General features: G+C 57.3%; 7 protein-coding genes across 7 annotated transcripts in view; 4 read left to right on the plus strand and 3 right to left on the minus strand.

The window, feature by feature from the left end:
- The window catches only part of PTSG_09087 (serine palmitoyltransferase), a 5,561-nt gene extending 1,205 nt beyond the window's left edge, over positions 1-4,356 (plus strand). Inside the window, exons 3-14 of the mRNA XM_004989831.1 lie at positions 84-238; positions 442-512; positions 664-738; positions 930-1,054; positions 1,309-1,402; positions 1,707-2,032; positions 2,297-2,337; positions 2,556-2,641; positions 2,913-2,993; positions 3,253-3,307; positions 3,589-3,739; positions 3,940-4,356. Coding sequence (XP_004989888.1) covers positions 84-238; positions 442-512; positions 664-738; positions 930-1,054; positions 1,309-1,402; positions 1,707-2,032; positions 2,297-2,337; positions 2,556-2,641; positions 2,913-2,993; positions 3,253-3,307; positions 3,589-3,739; positions 3,940-4,038 — 1,359 coding nt within the window. The 3' untranslated portion in view covers positions 4,039-4,356. The remainder of the gene's footprint in view (positions 1-83; positions 239-441; positions 513-663; positions 739-929; positions 1,055-1,308; positions 1,403-1,706; positions 2,033-2,296; positions 2,338-2,555; positions 2,642-2,912; positions 2,994-3,252; positions 3,308-3,588; positions 3,740-3,939) is intronic.
- A 447-nt stretch (positions 4,357-4,803) lies between these two features.
- Positions 4,804-6,463, minus strand: PTSG_09088 (uncharacterized protein; the record flags this gene model as incomplete). Its single annotated transcript, XM_004989832.1, has 4 exons — positions 4,804-4,893; positions 5,186-5,395; positions 5,721-5,835; positions 6,243-6,463. The coding sequence occupies 4 exons, from the start codon at positions 6,461-6,463 to the stop codon at positions 4,804-4,806; spliced, it is 636 nt and encodes a 211-aa protein (XP_004989889.1).
- Positions 6,464-6,742: 279 nt separating this feature from the next.
- On the plus strand, positions 6,743-8,702 carry PTSG_12837 (uncharacterized protein). Its single transcript, XM_004989833.1, has one exon. It carries the CDS (start codon positions 6,932-6,934, stop codon positions 8,300-8,302), a length of 1,371 nt encoding a protein of 456 aa, XP_004989890.1. The 5' UTR covers positions 6,743-6,931; the 3' UTR covers positions 8,303-8,702.
- PTSG_12838 (uncharacterized protein) lies at positions 8,641-15,607 on the plus strand. Its single transcript, XM_004989834.1, has 11 exons — positions 8,641-10,145; positions 10,443-10,523; positions 10,790-10,873; positions 11,071-11,154; positions 11,356-11,439; positions 11,710-11,832; positions 12,054-12,137; positions 12,462-12,545; positions 12,900-14,060; positions 14,207-14,810; positions 15,125-15,607. The coding sequence occupies exons 1-11, from the start codon at positions 8,758-8,760 to the stop codon at positions 15,392-15,394; spliced, it is 4,047 nt and encodes a 1,348-aa protein (XP_004989891.1). The 5' UTR covers positions 8,641-8,757; the 3' UTR covers positions 15,395-15,607.
- A 226-nt stretch (positions 15,608-15,833) lies between these two features.
- Positions 15,834-16,418, minus strand: PTSG_09091 (uncharacterized protein; the record flags this gene model as incomplete). The annotated part of the gene is made up of 1 exon (XM_004989835.1): positions 15,834-16,418. One exon carries the CDS (start codon positions 16,416-16,418, stop codon positions 15,834-15,836), a length of 585 nt encoding a protein of 194 aa, XP_004989892.1.
- A 960-nt stretch (positions 16,419-17,378) lies between these two features.
- PTSG_09092 (TPR repeat containing protein) lies at positions 17,379-20,576 on the plus strand. The gene is made up of 2 exons (XM_004989836.1): positions 17,379-17,892; positions 18,210-20,576. Exons 1-2 carry the CDS (start codon positions 17,510-17,512, stop codon positions 20,413-20,415), a joined length of 2,589 nt encoding a protein of 862 aa, XP_004989893.1. The 5' UTR covers positions 17,379-17,509; the 3' UTR covers positions 20,416-20,576.
- A 55-nt stretch (positions 20,577-20,631) lies between these two features.
- PTSG_09093 (uncharacterized protein) lies at positions 20,632-22,206 on the minus strand (the record flags this gene model as incomplete). The annotated part of the gene is made up of 5 exons (XM_004989837.1): positions 20,632-21,133; positions 21,239-21,324; positions 21,393-21,535; positions 21,749-21,854; positions 22,078-22,206. The coding sequence occupies 5 exons, from the start codon at positions 22,204-22,206 to the stop codon at positions 20,731-20,733; spliced, it is 867 nt and encodes a 288-aa protein (XP_004989894.1). The 3' UTR covers positions 20,632-20,730.
- Between the last annotated feature and the right edge of the window lie 216 nt (positions 22,207-22,422).

The following is a 22,422-nucleotide window of genomic DNA, read 5'->3' on the forward strand; positions in this document are numbered from 1 at the left end:
ACACACACACACACACACACACACACACACACACACACACACACACACACACACACACACACACACACACACACACACGGCAGGACTTTACGTCGCTGTACCACGGGTTTGAGTCGTTCTTCACGCGCAACATGTACCGGCGGGTGCGGGACTGCTTCAACCGTCCCATCTGCAGCGTCCCCGGCGCAACGCTCACGCTGGTGGAGCGCCGCACCGACGATTACGGATGGACTTTCACGTCAGTTGCCAGCAGAGGGGGGAGAGGGCGAGACGGAGGGAGACGGGCGATGGGGAAGAAAAGATGGTGTTGTGCATACGCGCGCTAGCACTTGACTTGTCCAATCATCGCTCCAACCGGAAACACTCACATTCACACACGCACACATGCACACACGCGTGTGCACTCATGCTGACCCTTGTTGTGTTGACGCGGTGAAACAGTGCCACGGGCGAGAAGAAGGAGTGCATTAACCTCGGATCCTACAACTACCTTGGTTTCGCAGAAAACCACGGTGCGTACTTGTGTACGTGTACGTGTTGTTGAACAAAGATTTACTCGTGTAATGCATGACACACACACGCGTACCGTTGAGTCGCTCACCTACTCTCATCTCGCGTGTTGCCTGCATGCATCACTCCCCTCATGTGTCGTCGATGGTCCAGGTCCGTGTGCGGATGCGACGATTGAAGCCATCAAGACGTTCGGCGTCACCGGCAGTTCCTCCCGCGCCGACCTCGGTCCGTCACAGTGGTTTGGCGCTGTGTTGTGTTGTGTTGTGTTGTGTTGTGTTGTGTTGTGTTGTGTTGTGTTGTGTTGTGTTGTGTTGTGTTGTGTTGTGTTGTGTGTGTGTGTGTGTGCGTGCAAACACTGCCGTGTACCCGCTACCATGCTCACCAACCCTTCCCCTCGTCCTCCTCGTCATCACCAGGCACGACCACGCTGCACCGGCGCCTGGAGACGAGCGTCGCGCGCTTCGTTGGAAAGGAGGACGCTGTTGTCTTCGGTATGGGATTCGCCACAAACTCGACCAACATGCCCGTCCTCGTCGACAAGGTGCAGGCGTGCTGGTGGTTGCTGTGTTTACTGTGTGTGTACACGTGTGTGTGTGTGTACACGTGTGTGTGTGTGCGTGTGTGTGTTCTTGTGTTCTTGTGTTCTTGTGTTCCTGTGTTGGTCCCTCTTCCATTTGCTTTTCACCCAAATTGACGTCCCTGTCATTGATGGATGCAGAGACTCACCCCACGACTGCCTCTCTGTCATGCCCATATGCTCACACAACACACACACACACGTTCACACCACGCCAGGGCTGCCTGCTGCTGTCTGACGAGTTGAACCACGCGTCGCTTGTGCTCGGCGCGCGGCTGACGGGCGCCACCATCAAGGTCTTCCGCCACAATGGTGCGTCTACCCACCCCTGCTCATGGAATCGCGGCTTGATGTGATGGGGTGGTTTGATTGGTTTTTTCTTGTGTGTGTGTGTGTGTGTGTGTGTGTGTGTGTGTGTGTGTGTGTGTGTGTGTGTGTGTGTGTGTGTGTGTGTGTGTGTGTGTGTGTGTGTGTGTGATTGCGTGGAACCCAATGTCTCTGCTTCCCTGCGACGCGATGTGAGTTGCACCTCTGCTCACTTGTGAACTCACACCCCCGTCCTCATGCAACCGAAACACCGCGACACCACCCGATCCATTCCCCCTCTGATGTGCAGACATGGAGCACCTTGAAGGGCTGCTTCGCTCGTCCATCATCGAGGGGCAGCCCCGCACCGGCCGCGCGTGGAAGAAGATTCTGATTGTCGTTGAGGGCGTGTACAGCATGGAGGGCTCGCTCGTCAACCTCCCCGATGTCATCCGCCTGAAGAAGAAGTACGGTGCGTATGTGTACTTGGACGAGGCGCACAGCATCGGCGCGCTCGGCCCAACCGGTCGTGGTGTTGTCGAGCACTTTGGCTGCGACGTGAACGACGTGGATATCATGATGGGCACGTTTACCAAGAGCTTTGGTGCCGCCGGCGGTTACATCGCCGCAGACAAGGTTGGGGGGGGGGGGGGGGGATGAGGAGTGAGGAAGGGGGGGGGGCAGGTGAGGGAGGGGTATGATTGCGCGTGTGTGCATGTGCATGTGTATGTTTGTGTGTGTGTATGTTTTGTGTGTGTGTGTGTGTGCATGTGTGTGTGTGCATGTATGTGTGCATGTGTGTGTACTTGTGTGAATTCATATGTTGATGCTTGTTGGATTGCTCTGCTTGATGTTTGTGTGTCGTTGGTTGTGCACTCACTTGTTGCATCGTCGGTTCAGGCCATCATCGACAGTCTCCGCGCCCACTCCCACAGCCAGCGGTGAGATTGCACAGGGCGCGATAGAGTGGTTATGCGCCCGCGTCTGTGTGTGTGTGTGTATGTATGTGTGTGTGTGCGTGCGTGTGTGTGTGTGACAAAGAGCGTGCGTGGGACAGTATTCACGCGCACAAGCCTTACGTACACTCCTCCTCACCACCACCACCGCCACAACCACCACCACAACCACGACGACCACGACGATCGGCTGTTTGCAACAGGTATGCGACGGCGATGGCGCCGCCGGTCGCGCAGCAGATTTTGTCGGCGCTCGCCATCATCAGCGGCGAAGACGGGACAACGCGAGGTGCAACAGACATTCACGCACACATTCACGCATTCACGCATGTGTTGATACATGCAGAGGGGAGAGGGGAGGAGCGTGGATGTGTGTGTGTGTGTGTGTGAGTTGGGGTGGATGCAAGCGTAAATGTGTATGTGTGTATGTGTGTATGTGTGTTGGTGTTGGTGCATTCGACGGGGGCGCCTTGCTTTTCACACACGACACATGCGTACCAAGTCGCCCACCTCACGTCTCACCACCACCACGACCACCATACACCATCCGTCCGTCGTAGGGCAAGAGCGGATTCGGGCGCTTGCGCGCAACTCGGCGTACTTCCGCCAGGCCGCGCAGAAGATGGGATTCATCGTCTACGGTGGGGATTGGAGAGGAGGGGGTGCGGGCGGACTGTGTTGTCATGGTGGTGTCGTTTGTATTGTTGTGTTGTGTTGTGTTGTGTTGTGTGTGTTGTGTTGTGTTGTGTTGTGTTGTGTCATGTCGTGCTTGTTTTGAACTCATTTGGTGTCTGGTTGTTTGTTGTGCGTCCACTGTTGAACCCACATGCACAAACCCCGCTCACACGTCACCACCACCACCATCATCATCACCACCACCACCACCACCGCCATCATCAGGCAATGACGCGTCCCCCATTGTCCCCGTCCTCATCTACCACCCGGCCAAGAACGCGTGCGCGCCCGCCCATGATGTCATGTGATGTGGTGTCATGTGGTGGGACACGGTGTGCCAGTGCAATATCTCGTGGTTGTTTCACCAACACAACAGCCTCGCATTTTTACCACACGTATTCACACACACACACACACACACACACACACACACACACACACACACACACACACACACACACACACACACACACACACACACACACACACACACACACACACACACACACACACACACACTCTCTCTCTCTCTCTCTCTCTCTCTCCATACACTGTTGACAGTGCGCTATCTCGCATGATGAAAGACCGGGGCGTGGCCATTGTTGTCGTCGGCTATCCTGCCACGCCCATTGTCGAATCCCGTGCTCGCTTTTGCATCTCTGCCGCACACACGCGCGAACAGCTCGACCATTGCCTGCAGGCGCTCGACGAGGTATATGTGTGACATGTGTGTGCGTGCGTGACATGTGCGTGTGTGTCATATTTACACGTGTGTGTGTGTGTGATATTTACGTGCCATTGTTCTCGTTACTTCCACACCTAAACCTCTGCAACCATCCTCACCACCACCATCACCACCACTACCACCACCACTACCACCACCACCACCACCACCATTGAACACGGGTTCAGTGTGCGGGCCTGCTTGGCCTCAAGTACTCGCTCGTGCATCCCCCGCGATCGTTTGCAGACGTCAAGGCCATTGCTCACGAGGCGAGCGCACTTGTGTAACCGACCGCGCTGATGCTGGTGCTGGTTGGTGGAGTGTGGATGGATTGGACAGTTGTCAGTTGACTTGGTTTTGGATTGTGTAGTTTTGTTTACTTGTGTAGAGTGAAAGTGTGCTCTTCATTTATGTGCTGTGCATGTGGACGTGTGTGTATGTATGTATGCATGTGGACGTGTGTGTATGTGTGTGTGTGTTTGGATGCCGACTTCTTCGGACCACCATAAAGAATCACCGATTGAGACACGTTGAGAGAGAGAGAGAGTGTGTGTGTGTGAGTGTGTGTGTGTGTGTGTGTGTGTGTGTGAGTGTGTGTGTGTGTGTGTGTGTGTGTGTTTGCGCCGCTCTTTGTCTCTGTCTCTGTGCGTGTGTGTCCATCATCACTGCATGCTGCGTTGACTGTTATTTACGATATGAGAGATGGAAGTCACTCCACAACCTTGATCGCCTCACGAGAAGAGGCTGCACAAACTGACACGCAGTCAAGGAAACACACACACACACACAGACACAGACGCGACTGCACACACACACACACACACACACACACACACACACACACACACACACACACACACACACACACACACACACACACACGGACGCGACTGTTGTCCCAGCTGCAAGAGTTTGTCGAGTTGCGTGCTGTTTGCATTCTCGTGTCATGTCACGTTACACACCATTCATCATGTCAACAACGCCTGAATATCCAGCACCCAATAATTATGCAATGCCGCCCTTGTCTGCGAATGCGATGAAGTGCGCTGGTGTCAGTGTGCGAGCACCTTCTGCTTTGCCTCGTCGTACTCCTCCTGGGTGATGTGCCCGCCCTTGAGCAGCGCCACCAGCTTCTCCAGCTCCTGTGCAGCAGCAGCAGCAGCGAGGAGAGGGGGGGGGGGCGACGCAGTGGTGAAAGGGATGTGAGAGCGTGGGGTCAGTTCCAGCGCCGTTGGAAACGAAGGGCATGACAAAACAAGCGCGGCCATTGCTCGCAGTGTCGTAAAAGTCCTGGCAGAAGACAGAAACAGACACACACACACACATGCAGACACAGACACACACACACATGCAGACACAGACACAGGCACAGACACAGACACAGGCACAGACACAGACACAGACACAGACACACACACACACACACACACGCACGTCAGAGATGGAGGGCTGGACGGCGACGACTGGTTGAGAGGTGACGGTGTTCTCTCGATACCACATGAAGGAGATGCCCAGTGCGTTGTTGATGCGCAGCTCGTTCTTGAGTTGATCAAAGGACTCCACGATGCTTCCCATGCGGTCAATGTACAGCACGCCGTCACTGCCGCGCCAGTACTTGATGTACATCACCTGGGTCCTGTTGGCCTGCACGCACGCATGAAGGAACGGAGAAGCAGCATTGAATCACACACGCAGTGGGGGCGTGGAAGGCACGTTGAGCAAAGAAGGGAGCAAATAGCAAAGAAGGGAAAAACGCACACGGATCAACTCCCATACGAACGACCCGCAAAACATGCACCGACACAGGCACGGAAAGAAGCACACACACACATGTAACAGGCAGACAGACAGATACAGATACAGACAGACGCACGCATGCACGCACACTCACAACCACACACACGTAATCTCGATCACACACACACATGCAATCATGCACAAATAAACAAGTGGACGAGTTTGGACATACCACTGCAGCTGTGACTCGTCGCCCATCGACGTGACGCGTCCGATTGTGCATGCCACCACTCATGATGACTTTTGGGCCCTCAACGTAGATATCGGTGTACATGATGGTGTGTTGCCTGTGTGCACGTGTACAGGTGTTTTTGTGGCATGATGGCATGAGGTGGCGAAAGAATTAAATGAGAGTGAGCATACAGGGTCGTTCGTGTGTTCGGTAGTGGAGCACACGATCATGAGATCATACCATGGCAATGCCAAAACAGACATAACGAAGCAGATACACGTGGGTCCACGCAAGCACTAATGCAACAAACGCTGAAAGTATGGCTTCCTGGCGTATACACGAAGCGTTTGCACACACACACACACACATGTACACACATACATACACACACACAAACACACACACACACACACACACACACACACACAAACACACACACACACACACGCACACGAACCCACACACACGAACACACGAACACACACACACACACACACGCTCTCTCTCTCTCAGTTGGCACACCTGCCGCTTTCGAGGGGACGAAGCTTCCATGCTCCTTGAAGGGGCGCCAGCAACTGGTTCTGCTCTTCGAGGGAAAGCAGCTTCGCATCAGCTGGAATACCGCGAACCTTGGGGATGAGCATCCCACAGCAATACATGCATTTGAGGCATGGGTTGGAGACGATGTCTGATCCTGGCGACATGCGATCGTCCACGGACAGGTCCGGGTTGCCCACGTCCATGCTTTGTGTGTGTGTTTGTTGTGTGTGTGTGTTTGTTGTGTGTGTGTGTGTTTGTTGTGTGTGTGTGTGTGTTTGTGGGTGTGGCAGTGCGTGTTGTTTTGTTGGTGATGTTGTGTGTTCTTGGTGTTTGTGGGTGTGGCAGTGCGTGTTGTTTTGTGTCCCTTGACATCATCAATCGCAGTTGCATGAGACTGAATTCAGTACGGGTTGGGCGATTGCTGTGGACGGGCGAAAGTTGGTGGAAAACATGATCGAATGGCAGCGTTCCACAACCGTCGTCATCCGTCCATCAGTCAAGGCGCAGGTGACAGAAGCAAGGGGCATCAGCACAGCACGCACCACAGCAACCGCAATCAATCAAACGCCCACGCATGCCCACGCACCGCAACCGTTCCCCCCAATAACTGTCCAGCTAGCTAGCCAACTGCCTCACACCCAGCATCTCTGTCCGCACTCTGTGCGTCTGGTATGAGGCCGCACCAAGTGCTCGTGGTGGTCGTGCTGATCACCACGTGTGTCCTGAGTGCGACGTTGTGGACGACACTGCACTCGCGGCACCACCACGGATCTTCAGCTGCCCACGACGACGCCCACGACGCCTTGCGGAGGAGAAGGGACAGCGTCACGCTTGACGTGGGCACCGAGCAACAGCCGCTCGCCGGGTCACCTAATCAGCACCACCAGCACCACTTCTCAAACTTAACCAACAGCACTGCGGAGATCCAAATCCTAAACAAAGTCAACCAGATGTACGATGTCTTGCAGCAGCTGCTCACAAACCAGCAGCAGCAGCAGCAGCAGCAACAGCAACAACAGCGACAAGTGCCCAGCGCCGCACGGAACACCAGCATGCACAGGGAAGCGATACCGGCATCACAGGCAATGACAGCACGGACACAGCCCCGTTCCCGTATCCTGGGCAGCAAGTTTGCGGCATCTCTCGGGGAGAATTTCACGGTGCTCTACATCAGCCGAGACGTCGACGTTGTCCGACAGGGGCAGATGGAAGAAGGTGTCGCTGGGCTGTGGGGCGCCAAGCGAATCCCCGCTATCGATGGCACCCACCAGGAAAACGTTCTACAGCGCCTCGCCGGCACGCCACAGCAGGCGCAAGCGACGCTGCAGAACCTCGTGACAGACAAGCGCAAGCCCGCGAAGGTGCACTTGAAGGAGGCGGCCGTCTCCATCTCACACCTCGACGCCCTGCACCAGATTGCAGTCTCGGACCGCCCGTACGGCCTTGTCCTTGAAGACGACGTGACCATCGACCTGCTCCCGTTCTGGACGCAGACGCTGCAGGCCTTTGTGCAGAAGATGCCTGCCGACTGGAAGCTGGTGCGCCTGGCCATGTCCGCCAAGGAGAGCGAGTGGAAGAAACTCTTCAAGCAGTGGCGGGGCGAGCTGGCCTTCGCGCCCAACTCAACGACCGTGTACGGCGCCATCGCCTACCTCGTCCCGCGAACATTCGCCCGGGACGTGATGCGTATGCCGTTTGTGCAGCTCGATGCAGCCGCCCCGACGCAGCGGCCGCTCAAGGTGTGGCTGCAGAAGCTCCCGCGCTTCCCATGCATCGTCGCTGATGAGTGCCTCCTGGACCGCATCGCCGCCGGCCACATGTACACGGCGACGCCGCCGCTGCTCAACATCCCGGAGGGGCGGCTGGACCAGCCCGACAGCACCGTGCGCGGGCATGTGAAGGACATCCACCTCTACTCCCGGCTGCACTCGCTGGATTGGGCGGCGCACAAGTTCCAGGAATGCATGGCTAAGGCACCCCACCAGCGCACCGTGCAGAGCTTGGACTGCGGACAACTTGACACACATGTCAACAACAAGTGACAATGCATACATGTGTTTAGGTGTTTATCATTACATTTCGACTTTCTCTCTGACTTTACTCTGCTCTCTGCTTGATTTGACATGACCACCGTTGTTCTTTTGACGGACAGTGGGTGATGTGTGTGCGTGTGTGTGTGTGGGGTAAGTATTGTGCGAGCTCTTTGTGTGTGTGTGTGGTGGGGGGGGGTGTGGGTGTGTGTGTGTGGGTGTGGGTGTGGGTGTGGTGGGTGTGTGTTCTGCTGCTGCTTTCCGCTAAGAGAATTCGTCATGACTTGCTACACTTTCCACTGACCGCAACAACAACAACAGAGCCAACTGGCGCTCCCACATTCACGTCACACCCACAACTCGCACACAGATCAACAGTCGGGTCACAAGTGGAAGTAGAAGAGTAGAGAAGTGAATGACACCTCTGAAGCTGCGTCAAGACCCTATCAACACCAGCAGTTAGCCCCATGACGTCCCCTCTCAGTTCTTCTTCCTCCGCCGTCCACGGCGAACTTTCATCTCACTCGGAGCAAAGCCGACCGGTCGCGAAGAAGAAGCGCATCTTCATCTCACTCCGGTTTGGCGAGGCGCACGAAGCGGCAAAGGAACTCAAGCAGGCGCTGCACGAAGCGTGCCATGATGTGGACGTCTTCCTGTGTGATGTGCCGCCTGGCGACGACATCTCGGAGGAGATCATCACAGCACTGACAGACTGTGACCTGGCTGTCATCATGGGCACAAAGACCTACGGAAAGAAGACGGCCTCCAAGTTCAGCACCTTCGAGGAGCTCAGGTTCATCATCAACGAGGAGAAGCCCTACTTCCTCATCAAGATGTGTGACGAGTTCCAGGTCAAGCAAACACGCTTCCGCCTCCCCGCCGACATCTCCTACTTCCTCTGGAACCCTGATTGTGGCACACCGGCGCATGGCACCGCCACGACACCTCGCCGCTTGGCACCACCCGCAGAGCTTGTGCCGCAGATCCTGAAGAAGTTGGGCGCTGTCACTGGTGCCGGGGACGCGGGCACAGCGGTGTCCCCTCGCCGTGCGCCGCCGCGATTGGACGCCGAGCTCACCCCGTGGCTCGATAAGTATAGGCTGCTGGGCACCGTCGGATACGTTCTTGAGCGCCTGGGCATCACAAACCTGAAGGCCCTTGAGCAGGCCACGCAAGCTCTGCGCAACACGCGCCAGCGTGCGGTCCTCCGCCGTGATGCCGAGGCAGCCGCTGGCAAGCGCAAGCACAAGCACAAGCACAAGCAACGTGGCAAGGGGGCCAGGGCCGCGTCCCATGCAATGGCAACAGCATCGAACGGAGGCCGCCAGGGTGAACCCGCATCCACGCAGCTGATCGAGGACATGCTGAGGCGCGAGAAGTACGACGCGAACAACAAGTTGCCCCCAGCTGTGGTCGCGCGATTTCTGCGAGCGTGTCGAGCACGCACGTGGCGCGGGATCACGAAGCGCGCGCAAAAGGCAGGCAAAGCAGGCAAGGCGGCGAGAGCAAAGGCAGCCGGTGCTGAGGGCGAGGAGGGTGGAGGGGAAGGCGATGGTGACACGGACGGCGGTAATGTTGGAGTTTATGGTGTGGACAGCACGGCAGAGGATGGCGTCCTCAGGGAGGACGATGCTGCTGCTCTGGCCATGGTGGATGGCGATGAGCAGCAGGGGGACCCAGCAAACGGAGAGCACAGCGACAGCCCCAAGGCGGTGCATGAGCATGTTGCATCGAAGCCGGCGGGGGTTGCTGACGAGCGCGTGTTTCTCGAGTGTTTTGAGCGGATCAAGGACGAGGCCGCGTGTAAGCAGATCATCCTATCAATCTGGAACAACACCAGCGACGAAGAGGAAGCGTAAGAGAAGCCACAGAGGCGGAATAGGGAGAGGGAGTGCGTGTATTTGGAAGGAAGCGCGGAGAAGCAAGTGCGCATGCTCGGCTTTGGGGTCTCGCGCGCACTGTTGCTCTGTGTGTTCTTAATTTCATGAGCTCCTGGATTCTTGAGCGTGCACACAGACAAACAGACAGACAGACAGACGCACAGACAGACAGACAGACAGACAGACAGACAGACAGACACACGCACACTGCGCCGCCACTTTCACTGACGCTGCTTCTCGGTTGTTACATCGTTCGCTGTGTCGTCGACTAGCTTTGTTGACGACTTCACACTTGACATGGCGCGTGCGCTTGGCGAGGCGTTGAAGGGCAACACGACCGTTAAGGATCTCGAGTACGTGATGCTGATCAGGCCATTGTTGTGTGGCGTGTGAGTGCACCCTTGATGGTCATTTTGGGCTACTTTGGTGCATCGAGAGACACTTGCAGATTGCATCGTTCTTGCATCTCTTGTGCATCTGCTCTTGCCCTCACACACACACACACACACACACACACACACACACACACACACACACACACACGCACACACACACACACGCACACACACACACAAACAAACAAACAAACAAACACGCACACATCTTGTTTTGCCTTCAGTCTCAGCACCATTGAAATTGACGGCGAACAAGCACGGGCGATTGCGGCTGCGCTTCCGTTCAACACCACACTCGAAACCCTCAAGTCAGTGATGCGAACCATGGGCCCGAAGGCAAACACACACACGTGCACATGAGCACCAAAGCGTGCACTGACGCATGCACACGCGCACCAACATGTCTTCAGACTACCAACTCCTGTTGTGCCTACCTGCAGTGTGCTTGTGCAATGGGCGTTGCCTGTGTTGCTCATCTGACCGTTGCGTCGTCACGTCTGCGCAGTATGGAAGGAAACGAGATCGGGCCAGATGCCGCAGTCGCCATTGCCGACGCTCTCAAGCGAAATACTTCCATCGTTGAATTGGAGTGAGTCCAATCATGCGTGCATGTGTGTGCGTGTGTGGGGGGGGGGAGGGGGGTTCTGTGCTTCGTGTGCATGTGTGTGTATGTGTGCGTGTGTGCGTGTGTGCGTGTGTGCGTTTGCACGTGCGGGCTTCAGCCGTCGCCTTCTCACCACCGTCCGCTGCTGTCACTTGTGCCGCTCACGCCATCGTGGCGGTTGCGCAGTTTGGAAGACAACGGAATAGGACCGCGCGGCCTGAAGGCCATAAGCGAAGCGCTCCAGGAGAACACAACGCTTCAAATCCTCCTGTAATGAGCATCGTGACTGTGCACTGTGGATATGTTGCGTCGTCGCACTCACATTTGTCTGTATGTTAGTGTGTGCATGCACGCGTTCGTGTTTGTTTGTTTGGGTGGATTCGATGGTGAGACATGCCAATCATCAGGTTGTTGTGTTACGTGCAATGAGCCAGGCCAGTGAACTCACCTCTTCCCACAAACACACACTGCACACACACACTTGCACACACTTGCACACACTTGCACACACACACATGTCGTGGTTGTTGGTCGTGTCAGGTTGGGCGAAAACGATCTCCTTGGTGTGCCGGAAGACGCAGAGTCGGATTCGGAGGCCGACATCTCTGGTGTGAAGGCGCTGGCTGATGCGCTCAGGGTCAATCGAACGCTCCTCTGTCTGAGGTACAGATTGCGTGTGTGTGTGTGTATGTGTGTGTGTGTGTGTGTGGTGCTGCTGGTTGATCGCAGTGAAATGATGCACTTTGTCGATGCTTTGGTTTGCTTGCCGCATCAACAGCAGAGGGAATGGAAGCAGTCATGCCAAAGACCGTCATGCGTGTGCTCATCACATGCTCTTCGTTCCCTTTCGCCGTTGCGCATTGTTTTGTCCATCACCCAACCAGTCTTCGGGACAACGTCATGACATCTGAAGCTTGGCGCCTCATCTGTAACACGCTTGCCATCAACCAAGGCCTGGCAGAAATCGAGTAAGTCGTGTGCGTGTGTGCGTGTGTGTGTGTGTGTGCGTGTGTGTGTGTGTGTGTGTGTGTGTGTGTGTGTGTGTGTGTGTGGGTGTGGTTGCGTGTGCATGTGTGTGCATACTTGTGCATGCGTGTTTGTGTGTGTGTGTGTGTGTGTGTGTGTGTGTGTGTGTGCGTACTTGCGTGCCTGCTGCTGGGCGTGCGTACAGCACGTTTTCTCCTGGCCACCGTCGTTGCTTTCCGCTCAGCCCCATCCTCATCCTGTGCCATTGGCCGCACCCACATTGCCACATTGCCAACCCCACCGCACCCTGCCACTGCACTTACCAGCCTCTCTGAAATTGAGATCACCGACACGGAAGCGCGCCAGCTCCTGCGCGCTCTTCGCGTCAACCGCCGCATCATCGAGCTCGAGTCAGTACAGCCGTGTAATTTGTGGCCGCCGGGGGGGGGGGGGGGGATGTGATACTGTGACGTGGTGTGATGTGTGTGGTGTGCATGTGTGGTGTGTATGTGCGTATGCGGTGTGGGTTGTTGGGTGTCAAGAGTGCAGCATGCAATCAGTTCACATGTCATTTAGCCGATCGCATGTGGTGTTTCGATGAGCTCATGTCAATCCTGTCACTATGCACGACACTTACACAAACTCGCATGCACACACACACATGTACACAAAACCACACACACACACACACACATACACACACACGCACGCACACGCACACACACGCACACACAAATGCACGTGTACACACCACACGCCTGCAGCGTTGACATGGACGAAGTGTCAGACGGGTTGGACGATCGCATCATGACCGTCGTCGAGCGCAACGAAGAGCGGCAGGAGGCGCTGGGGAGTCTGCTCAAGCTCGGCTCCGTGCCGCTGTCCACGGCCAAGGTGTTCGTGTGCGGACATCAAGGCATCGGCAAGACGACACTCATCAACACGCTGCAGGCGTCGCCGTCATTTTTTGCGACGCTGTTCCGGCGCCGGCGCAAGGTGCTGGACGAACCAGACCACCCGGAGCAGCGCACGCCGGGGATTGAGATGCACGACTTTGCGCTGCGGCGGAAGCGGTCGTCTGCGAGCGTTGTGCTCACGGCATCCACGTCATCGTGTGCGCCCGATGACCCAAACGCCAGCGCAGACTGGCTGCACGCTGGCACGGACAGCGACAGAGATAACGACAGTGATGAGGACGAGGGCGATGACGATGATGAGAACGGTGGCGGCAGTCGTGCCTCGACCTCCAGCAAGAGCGCACCCCGCTGCAAGCTGCGCGTGTATGACTTTGCCGGGCAGACGGAGTACCACGTGGTGCACGAGCTGCTGTTTGCGGACCACAACGCCGTCTTTGTCGTGTGCGTGGACCTGTCCAAGGACAAGGCCACCGTGGAGGAGTCTGTGCTGTATTGGCTCCGCTTCATCAAAACGCGCCTCGCACAGGCCGTTCACCGTTCGCAGCACCCACCCCACGTCTTCGTTGTCGGCACGAAGGCAGACAAGGTGCACGAGCAGAACGCTCTTGCATCCACGCCCGCCGCTACCGCCACCAACAGCGCCGTGTCCCCGCCGCCGCAGCTGTTCCCGGCCGGCGACGGGCTGCTGCACAGCTCGCGGCTGCGGGAGTGGTTTGGCGACGCCATGCGCGTGCACCCGTTCCTGGTGCCGCTCCGCTGCCACGACGCACGGGACGCCGGCACCCAGCACCTGCGGGACCTGCTGCACGCGGCGTGGGTGGAGGTGACGCAGCAGGAGGTGAGGGTGCCAAAGGTGGTGGAGCTGATTGCACGTGGCATCCGCGTGTGCCGGCGGCAGGACGAAGGGCCGTGGCCGGTCGCCAAATTATTCGCTGCCATCAAGGAGCGCGTTGCCGATCTTCGCGAAACGCTCGAGTTTGACGAGTCCGTCCTGCGCAAAACACTCCGGTGCGCATGTGTTCGTGGGTGTGTGTGTTGGGGGGGGGGGTGGTTTAACTCATTCGCAGATGCCGATGACTTGTTTCAATCTGCCTGTTCTCGCTTCACCCAGCCTTCACATACCCCCCCCACACACACACATTGCACGAGAGCAGGTACTTGCATGTGCGCGGTGATGTGCTGTGGTTTCACGCGGTTCCATCGCTTGCCGACCAGATCTTCGTGTCGCCTCCGTGGCTGCTGCGTCAGGTCGTTGGTCCATCGCTCGCGCCGGAGCGGTTCCCACAGCATCTGCACACAACCAACGGCCGCGTCACCTTCAGCGAGTTTGAGTCCAAGCTCGGGCGCATCATGCCCGCGGACACCGTGGTGGATGTGCTTGCAAGCATGCTGTTGTGCTTTGAGGAAGACCAGGCCGTTCACAACAGCAGCGAGCGCCACTTTGTGCTGCCGTCGCGGCTGCAGTGGGACCCTGATCGCCTGTGGAATCCTGCAGACGCCAGCATGGACGTGTACGCGGGCCGCGGCCTCGTCGTGCCCCGAGAGTCTGGCATGGTGTTCCCTCCGGGCGTTTTCCCGCGCATTCAATCGCGCATGGTGCATTGCTTCGGCGCCGGCACCAGCGTGTGGCAGAACGGCTTCATCACGCTGTTTGCCCCCGTCGAGCTTTACGGGCGCATCATCGGCGATGAGCGCATCGATCTCTGGGTGCGCTGCCCAAGCAAGTTCAAGGAGGACGCCTGGCTTGCTCTCGACATGGTGTGTGTGTGTGTGTGTGTGTGTGTGTGTGTGTGTGTGTGTGTGTGTGTGTGTGTGTGTGTGTGTGTGTGTGTTAGTAAGTATGTACGTTATGGTGTGTGTGTGTGTGTGTGTGGTGTGTGTGTGTGTGTGTGTGTGTGTGTGTGTGTGTGTGTGTGTGTGTGTGTGTGTGCCTGCCTTACGCTGGCTTCTTGCATAGTGTTGTGGTTTGCGTTGCGTCGTGTCATGGATGTGGTATGTGCGAGATGTCACCACACACTATTCGACATTGCCCTCACTGCCAATTCCAACTGCAACCGACGTGGTGCGTGCAGATGTTGGCTGAGGTGGAGGAAGAGGTGCAAGGGATTGACTATGACCATCTCGTCCTGAGCTACGTCCACCTCTCGTGCCTCCACCCGTTCCCTGCCGGATACGCGCTTGCAGACGTGGAGGATGCAGCACTCGCTGGTGAGACGCACATCTCCACAATGCTGCCCAATACGTCGCCAGCGCACACCACATCACCGGGCACGCTGACGGACGAGCTGGACAACTTGTTGCGTGAGGACCTGTTCTTGAAGCCGCTTGCGTTGGTGCAATGAGAAAGTGGGGAATTGGGGCAAGGATGCAGGGTTCTGGTGTTCTTGGTTGTGGCTTGCTTGGATGCAGCTTTGCATGATTTCTTTGGTGTGAGTGAGGAGGGATGGGGGAGGGTAAGTGGCTGTGTTGTGATGAATGTGATGAGCGTGATGGATGTTGAGTTTCATGTTGATGACAACCAAGGTTTCGATCAGTACATTACAAACAGAAATGAGTTGTGCTTGTTGACTTGTGTGGATACTTGTGTATTGATGCAGACTCAATGCATAAGAAAGCTGTAGGATAAATGACACCGTTCCCTTCATAACACACTCTCTATCTCTATGTTGCCTCTGCTTGCCGAGACAGAGGACTGGAATAAAGGACTGAGGTAGAGGACTGTAGTGGAGGACTGCTTATTGCTGACGCACATTCCAACAACCGTGCCTGATGACAGCTTTTTTACTCGCTGGGGCCGACCGGCTCCAGTGTGCTCGTCGTGCCATTGGTCAAGATGAAGTCGCTGCAGCCAACCTCGCGCAGGAAATCGGGGCTGAGGCTTGAGCTAAACGCTGGACCGGGGAACACCATTTCGCCCTCCGCCGTCCACGACGGCGTGTACTCGTTGTCGTTGGTGGTCCAGGCGTGAAGTCGAGCACAGAGAACCACAAACTCAAACAGGAAGAAGATGAGGAAATGCACAATGGGCGCAACGAAGCGCACGCGACGCGCCGAGCGCGGGCGATGCAAGCAGCACTTCAGGATGAACCATGCCATGAAGCTGAGCACGAGGTTAGCGCCGACGATGCCGTACAAGATGAGGGCAGGCAGGTCCAGCACGTCGCTGAAGTACCACGGGGTGTCCAGGCTGCCTGGAATCGGCGTTGGCGCCGGCGTCTGCGTGGTGAAGGGGCCCGTCGTCCATGTCGAGGTCGGGGAGGAGGTCAACATGCTGGTGCTCGTCATGTTTGTTGTTGCACTGGTGGTGACATTGGTCCCGTTGAAGGTCGGGAACATGGTCGTGTTGGCCATAACCGTGGTGTTCATGGTTGTGTGTGTGTGTGTGTGTGTGTCTCTGTGTGTGTGTGTGTTTGTTGTACTTGTGTTGTACTGCTCTGTGTGAGTCGCTCTGTGTCTGTGTGAGTCGCAGCTCTGTGCAGGCTGATGGTGTTTTGAGGTCGTGTGCGACTGTGGGAAAATGGTCTGGAAAGAAGAAGCAGAGGAGCGTGGAAAGATTTGGCTGCTTGAAAGGGGAGCTGCCTGGGCTGGGCTGCGTTGGGTCGGACGCTATGACGTCGATCGATACGCTGGCCTGCTTGTCGATGGCAAGGGTGCTCGAGAAGGAAACGAGGGGAGGACTGGCGAACGGAGAAGAGAATGAGAGAAAGAAAGCACAAACGTCACCACTAGACCACTCCTCCGTCTCCGACGCAGTGATTCCCAAAGAGAAAAACCAAAGACCACACGCAAGGACACAACACGACACACGCCCCCCCCCCACCTCAACGCCAATGTCCAGCATGTCCAAAGACCGAGAGAGAAGCCTTTCGTGCAAACTTCCTCTTCGAGGGATGTCCTTCCTCCCGCCTTCCTCATCTTGGTTTCTGTGCCTGCCGCTAGCCTGCTTGTGGCGCTGAAGCTCCACCGCGCGAAAGGCGAGGCGGAAGTCGGTCGACCACGCACTTTCCCAGCCAGCGCGCCAAGAAGGACCCGTTCTGGAAGTGGCGCGTCTCAGTCGCCACCCAAAGGTTAGAAGCTTGGTTGTTGTGTGGCTTTGTTTGCGGTGTCGAAGCGAAACGCTGAAACGCGTCTGGGTGCGTTTTCTGCACTGCCCAGAACGCATGCCAGGCTTCTCGCTGCTGCGTTGGGTGCCCCGCCCACCAACAGGCCAACTGACTTGGGCCCGTCCCATTGGGTTGCGGTGGAGTGCAATTGGGAGAAATTGGGGCGTGGCCTCACGAAAGACAGCAAGAAGAAGCAAAGCTGCAGGGTTCATTTCTCAGCTGTTGCGCCTGTTGTCAGTGTTCTCCTCTCCTCTCCTCCCACGCCCCTCCCCCCAAAGCGCCACCGCAAGCTTGTGCGTTTCTCCGCACGTCTGCCTTCAACTTCAGTTCTTCTGTTACAACAACAGAGCCACGATGGCCAACGAGCACCGCCTGACAGACGGCGTGTCTGTGGAGGCGATCAAGACCTTCTTCGCAGACCTGCAGAGCGAGTTCCCCGACACGTACACTGAGATGACTACGGAGGATGCCTGCAAGCAGCTGGTTGTGCCACGCACGCGCCAGGACAACTGCGCCTACGTCGAGCAGCTGCACAAGCAGTCGCCAGAACACGTAGACAAGGCCACCGTGTTTGTGTCGCACGCATGGCGGTACAAGATCGCAGACGTGCTCAACGTCTTGCTGGAGTTTGCGGATGAGCAAGCAAGGAAAGACGACAGCAAGCCCGTGTTCTTCTGGTTTGACCTCTTCATGAACAACCAAAACGCCAACGTCACGGCCAACCTCCCACAAGAGTGGTGCGTTTTGTGTGTGTGTGTGTGTGTGTGTGTGTGTGTGTGTGTGTGTGTGTGTATCTGTGTGCAGCTGTGTGTGTGTGTGTGCAGCTGTGTGTGTGTGTGTCTGTGTGTCTGTGTGCAGCTGTGTGTGTGCGTGTGTGTGCAGCTGTGTGTGTGTGAAACTCTTGTGCTCTTCAACAACCACTGCTACCCACGCACACGCACACAGACACACGCACACTGTTCCCTCACAAGAACTGCAACCCCTTCCCCTTTCCTCCCCGTCTTCGTCTTCCCTCCACCCGTTCCCGTTTTCCTTTCCCTTTCTCGACACCCAGGTGGAGCACCACATTCAAGGAGTCCATTGCTAACATTGGCCATGTGCTGCTGGTGCTCATGCCGTGGCGGGACCCTGTTCCCTTGACACGCGCGTGGTGTTTGTGGGAGATCTTCTGTGGCATCAGCAACGAAGGCACAGAGGTCACCATCCAACTGCCCAAGAGCGAGGAGTTAGAACTGGTCCTAGCCATCGCGGGTGACTTTAAAGCCGTCACAGACACGCTGGTGCGCGTGCAGGCAGAGCGAGCCGACGCCTTCAACCCACACGACAAGCACATGATCTTCACGGCGATCGAGTCGTGGGCGGGCGGCTTCAGCGCAGTCAACCAGGCCGTGAAGGACCAGCTGCGCGCGTGGTGCCTGCAAAAGGCGGTGGGTGCCGTCGAAGCCATGCGAGCGCGTGGCGAGGACAGCACTGATGCCTTCGCGGAGTTGTGCGGTGCGGTTGGGTCGGTGCTGAGCGAGTTTGGCGAGCACGACAAGGCCATTGCCTACTACGAGACAGCGCTGGCAATCCGGCTCCGCACCGAAGGGGAGAAAGGAGGGAACGTGGCGGTGCTGTACAACAACCTCGGCAACGCCTACTTCAGCAAGGGCGACTCCTGTAAGGCCATCCACTACTTCGAGAAGGCTCTCGCCGTCTTCGTGGAGGCGCGTGGGGAGAAACACCCCAGTACAGTCGACACATACAACAACCTCGGCAATGCATACAGCGGCAAGGGCGACGGTGACAAGGCCATTGAGCTGTACCAGAAGGCCCTCACCATCAAAGTGGAAACGCTGGGCGAGAAACATCCCAGTACAGGCGACACCTACGGCAACCTCGGCAACGCCTACTTCAGCAAGGGCGCGTACGACAAGGCCATTGAGCTGCATGAGAAGGCGAAGGAGGTGTTTGTGGAGACGTTGGGCGAGAAGCACCCGAGCACAGCCACGACGTACAACAACCTCGGCAACACACACTACAGCAAGGGCGAGTACGACAAGGCGATTACCTTTTATGAGAAGGCGCTCGCCATCAGGATCGAGACGTTGGGCGAGAAGCACCCGAACACAGCCGACACATACAACAACCTCGGCGCCGCCTACGTCGACAAGGGCGAGTACGGTAAAGCCATCCACCACTACGAGAAGGCGCTCGCCGTCTTTGTGGAAATGCTGGGGGAGAAGCACCCAAGCACAGCGAGCACGTACGGCAACCTCGGCATCGTCTACACCTACAAGGGGGAGCACGACAGAGCCATCCAACTTTGTGAGACGGCCCTCGCCATCGCGGTGGAGACGTTGGGTGAGAAACACCCGAGCACAGCCGACACGTACAACAACCTCGGCCTTGTATACGGCAGCAAGGGCGACTTCGACAAGGCCATTCAGCTGTACGAGAAGGACCTCGCCATCACGGCGGAAGCGTTGGGCGAAAAGCACCCGAGCGTAGCCATGACGCTTGAGAACATCGGCCTGCTGCACGCCAAGCGCGGCGACAAGCAGCAGGCCTGCGCCTATGTCCAGCAGGCACTCGACGTTTTCGCGACCACGCTTGGAGCAAACCACCCAAACACCCGCAAGGCGGAGCGCAACCTGCGGCGCATTCGCGGTGGTGCTGTGACCAGGCAGCACACATCCACGCAACACGTGTCAGAGTCTCGACTTCAGCAGCAAAACGTGCTTGCTCATCGCAACCTTCTGCTTCGGTTCATCTCTTCTGCTGTTGTATACCAGTCGTTTGCTCCACAACGCAACCTGCTCATGCGATTTCTCGGTGCAGTTGCACATGCTGATGTTGACGCAAGACGCCCAGCAAACACAGGCAGCGACAATGAAGACAAGAAGACAGGGACTGGGCACGGCTGTCCTCGTGGCTGCTCTGCACCAGCAAGAGCGTTGTACAAGGACGCTTGCAAGTGCCCTGGTGAGCCTGTTGCCGGCTGGCTGCGGAAGCGTGGGCGGCGGAGGGCCGCCTTTCGCCCGTGCTGGTGCAAGTTTGACGACGACGGCCACCTCGCGTACGGCAAGTCCGCTTCAGGCACGGCCAAGCGGCGCATCCCCCTTTCCAGCGTGCTGTCAGCTGAGCTCGCGCATGGTGGCGAGGAGATGCACGTTGCTGTTCCCGGCCGCACCTTCGTCTTCCGCCTGGACGCGCACTCTGACACCTCGCTCGCTGACTGGTGCACCGCCATCAACAACCGCATCAACACCACCACTTGACTGTGTGCTGTGCTGTGTGTGTGTGTGTGTGTCTGTGCTTGCTGGTTTGCTGGTTGGTCACTTTGCTCCTTTGCTTCTGTCTTTCCTTCACGTGCTTGCTTGCCACTTCACTTGCCTTGCTTGACGTTGCTTGTTTGATACTTTAGTAAACTCTTCACGCAATTCAACCGGCTGACAAGCAACGAGCATACTACCACACCACACGTCAACCATACACTGGCAAGCAAACAGGTCCTCTTTCACTCCCACGTCCACGCCCACAACGCCCGCCTTGCGTATCAGCTCCAGGGCGCGGCCGGCGGAAAAGTAGTTCCATCAGCACGTGAATGTGTGGGGGCATCTGCAGCAGGTTCGGTTGATCAGCGTACACAACGCCCAGCAGCCTTGTCGCAGGGCTGGGTCGCCAGCCTGGGGTCGCTGTCCGTCCGCGACCGTGCGGAACAACACGTCGTCGCTGCACGCCCACGCCAATCGGGGATGCGCCCAACTCTCGTGCTGCACCTGCGCCACCGTTAATTCCTCCTCGGGGTTCAGGTCACCCGTCCTCAGCGACAGGTCCCACCATACAAAGGGCTGCAGCGACATCAGGAATGTGAAGAGGCGCGTCCCAGCAGCGCGCTTCCGCAATCTTGTCTCCTCGTCGGTCTTGCTGTGCATCATGCCCGCGAACTCGGCGGCAATCCCCGACGGCAGCTGCAGCTTCGTCTCGAACGGGGGCCTGCAGCGTCTTCTGGCTGACGACCACGTGCGTGCCCTTGCCCACCTCGCGCGCGCGTGTCCTCGGGCGAGACGTTAGAGCACGCCACCCGCGTTTGGGGCGCACCCGTCCGTCTGCTCAAACCACAATCGTGTTGACGGTGTTGTTGTGCTGTAACGTGCGCTTGTGGTCCCGGCGCCCAACACACGTGCCTGCCGGGGTTGGCGAGCGACCTGAACCCAACCGGCCGTCGGCGGCGGCGGCTCGATGGTGAGCCCACCATCCCCGTGCACACATCCCGACGGATGTGCTTGCTCTTGATGGTTGTTGGTGCTGGCGGCGAGGGGAGGAAACGGACGCCACGATAGACGGGCAAATCGCTGGGCGTGGATGTGGAGGCGTTGTGGCAACGGAGCATGTCAGCTGCTGGCACTTGTCGACATAGATGAGCTGCAATGTATGCAAAAGCGAGGAGAGATGGTTGCCTGTTGGACAGGCGAGGAGACGGGTGAGTGATGGATGAGGAGGAGCACGACAGGTACACACGGGGAACTCAGGTGAACTGAAAACAAGGGCGCAAACGCACGCAAACATGCACACACATGAACACACGCACACATGAACACACGCACGCACCGTCGATGGAGATGTCTGCGTCGTTGGCAAGAGCAAGCCAGGTGTGGGTGACGGTAGTGGCGGCGATGGTGTCGATGCGCTTTAGCTCTTCGTTCGATTGAGACAGCTGCCATACACGAGGTGCAATGCAGAAGGGATTGTGGTGGTGGTGGTGGTGGTGGAGAACAGGCGGTGGAGTGAAAGGGTGAGAGACACTCTTCATGGAAGGACATTATGTTATCCAACACACCTTCCCCATCGCACAAGTTCACACACACACACACACACACACACACACACACACACACACACACACACACACACACACACACACACACACACACACACACACCATCATCAATGAGGCCTGCGGCGGCAGTGCGCTGGCGGTCAAACGTGAGCGTGGTCAGGACACGGAAGAGCTGCCGGATGTGGATGAAGTGCAGATTGCTTAGGCAGTCCAGGGTGCCGTCCAACATGAGCGCGCAAATGGGTGCAGCAGCTTCGGGTGGTCTGTGGCCAGCGACAGTAGCAGCACAGGCACGGCTGCGCCCACCTCCTGTGCCTGCCCCATGCCAATGTGCGCTACCAGTGCTCGAACCACCTCCGGCCGTGGAGGCGAGGTGGCGTACGCGGCCTCCTGCTGCCCGCTGTCAGGGATGTCCGCCGATGGGTCCACATCCACCTTGAAGCAC

Source organism: Salpingoeca rosetta (genome assembly GCF_000188695.1).
Source record: "Salpingoeca rosetta unplaced genomic scaffold supercont1.27, whole genome shotgun sequence".
Taxonomy (NCBI): domain Eukaryota; class Choanoflagellata; order Craspedida; family Salpingoecidae; genus Salpingoeca; species Salpingoeca rosetta.

Bases quoted from the DNA above. Each gene is read 5' to 3' on its own strand.
- PTSG_12837 (XM_004989833.1), top strand. From the start codon at position 6,932: ATGAGGCCGCACCAAGTGCTCGTGGTGGTCGTGCTGATCACCACGTGT.
- PTSG_12838 (XM_004989834.1), top strand. From the start codon at position 8,758: ATGACGTCCCCTCTCAGTTCTTCTTCCTCCGCCGTCCACGGCGAACTT. The intron at 11,833-12,053 runs GTACAGATTGCG...TCACCCAACCAG, and splicing joins CGAACGCTCCTCTGTCTGAG to TCTTCGGGACAACGTCATGA. The intron at 12,138-12,461 runs GTAAGTCGTGTG...TGCACTTACCAG, and splicing joins CAAGGCCTGGCAGAAATCGA to CCTCTCTGAAATTGAGATCA.
- PTSG_09092 (XM_004989836.1), top strand. From the start codon at position 17,510: ATGGCCAACGAGCACCGCCTGACAGACGGCGTGTCTGTGGAGGCGATC. The intron at 17,893-18,209 runs GTGCGTTTTGTG...CTCGACACCCAG, and splicing joins GCCAACCTCCCACAAGAGTG to GTGGAGCACCACATTCAAGG.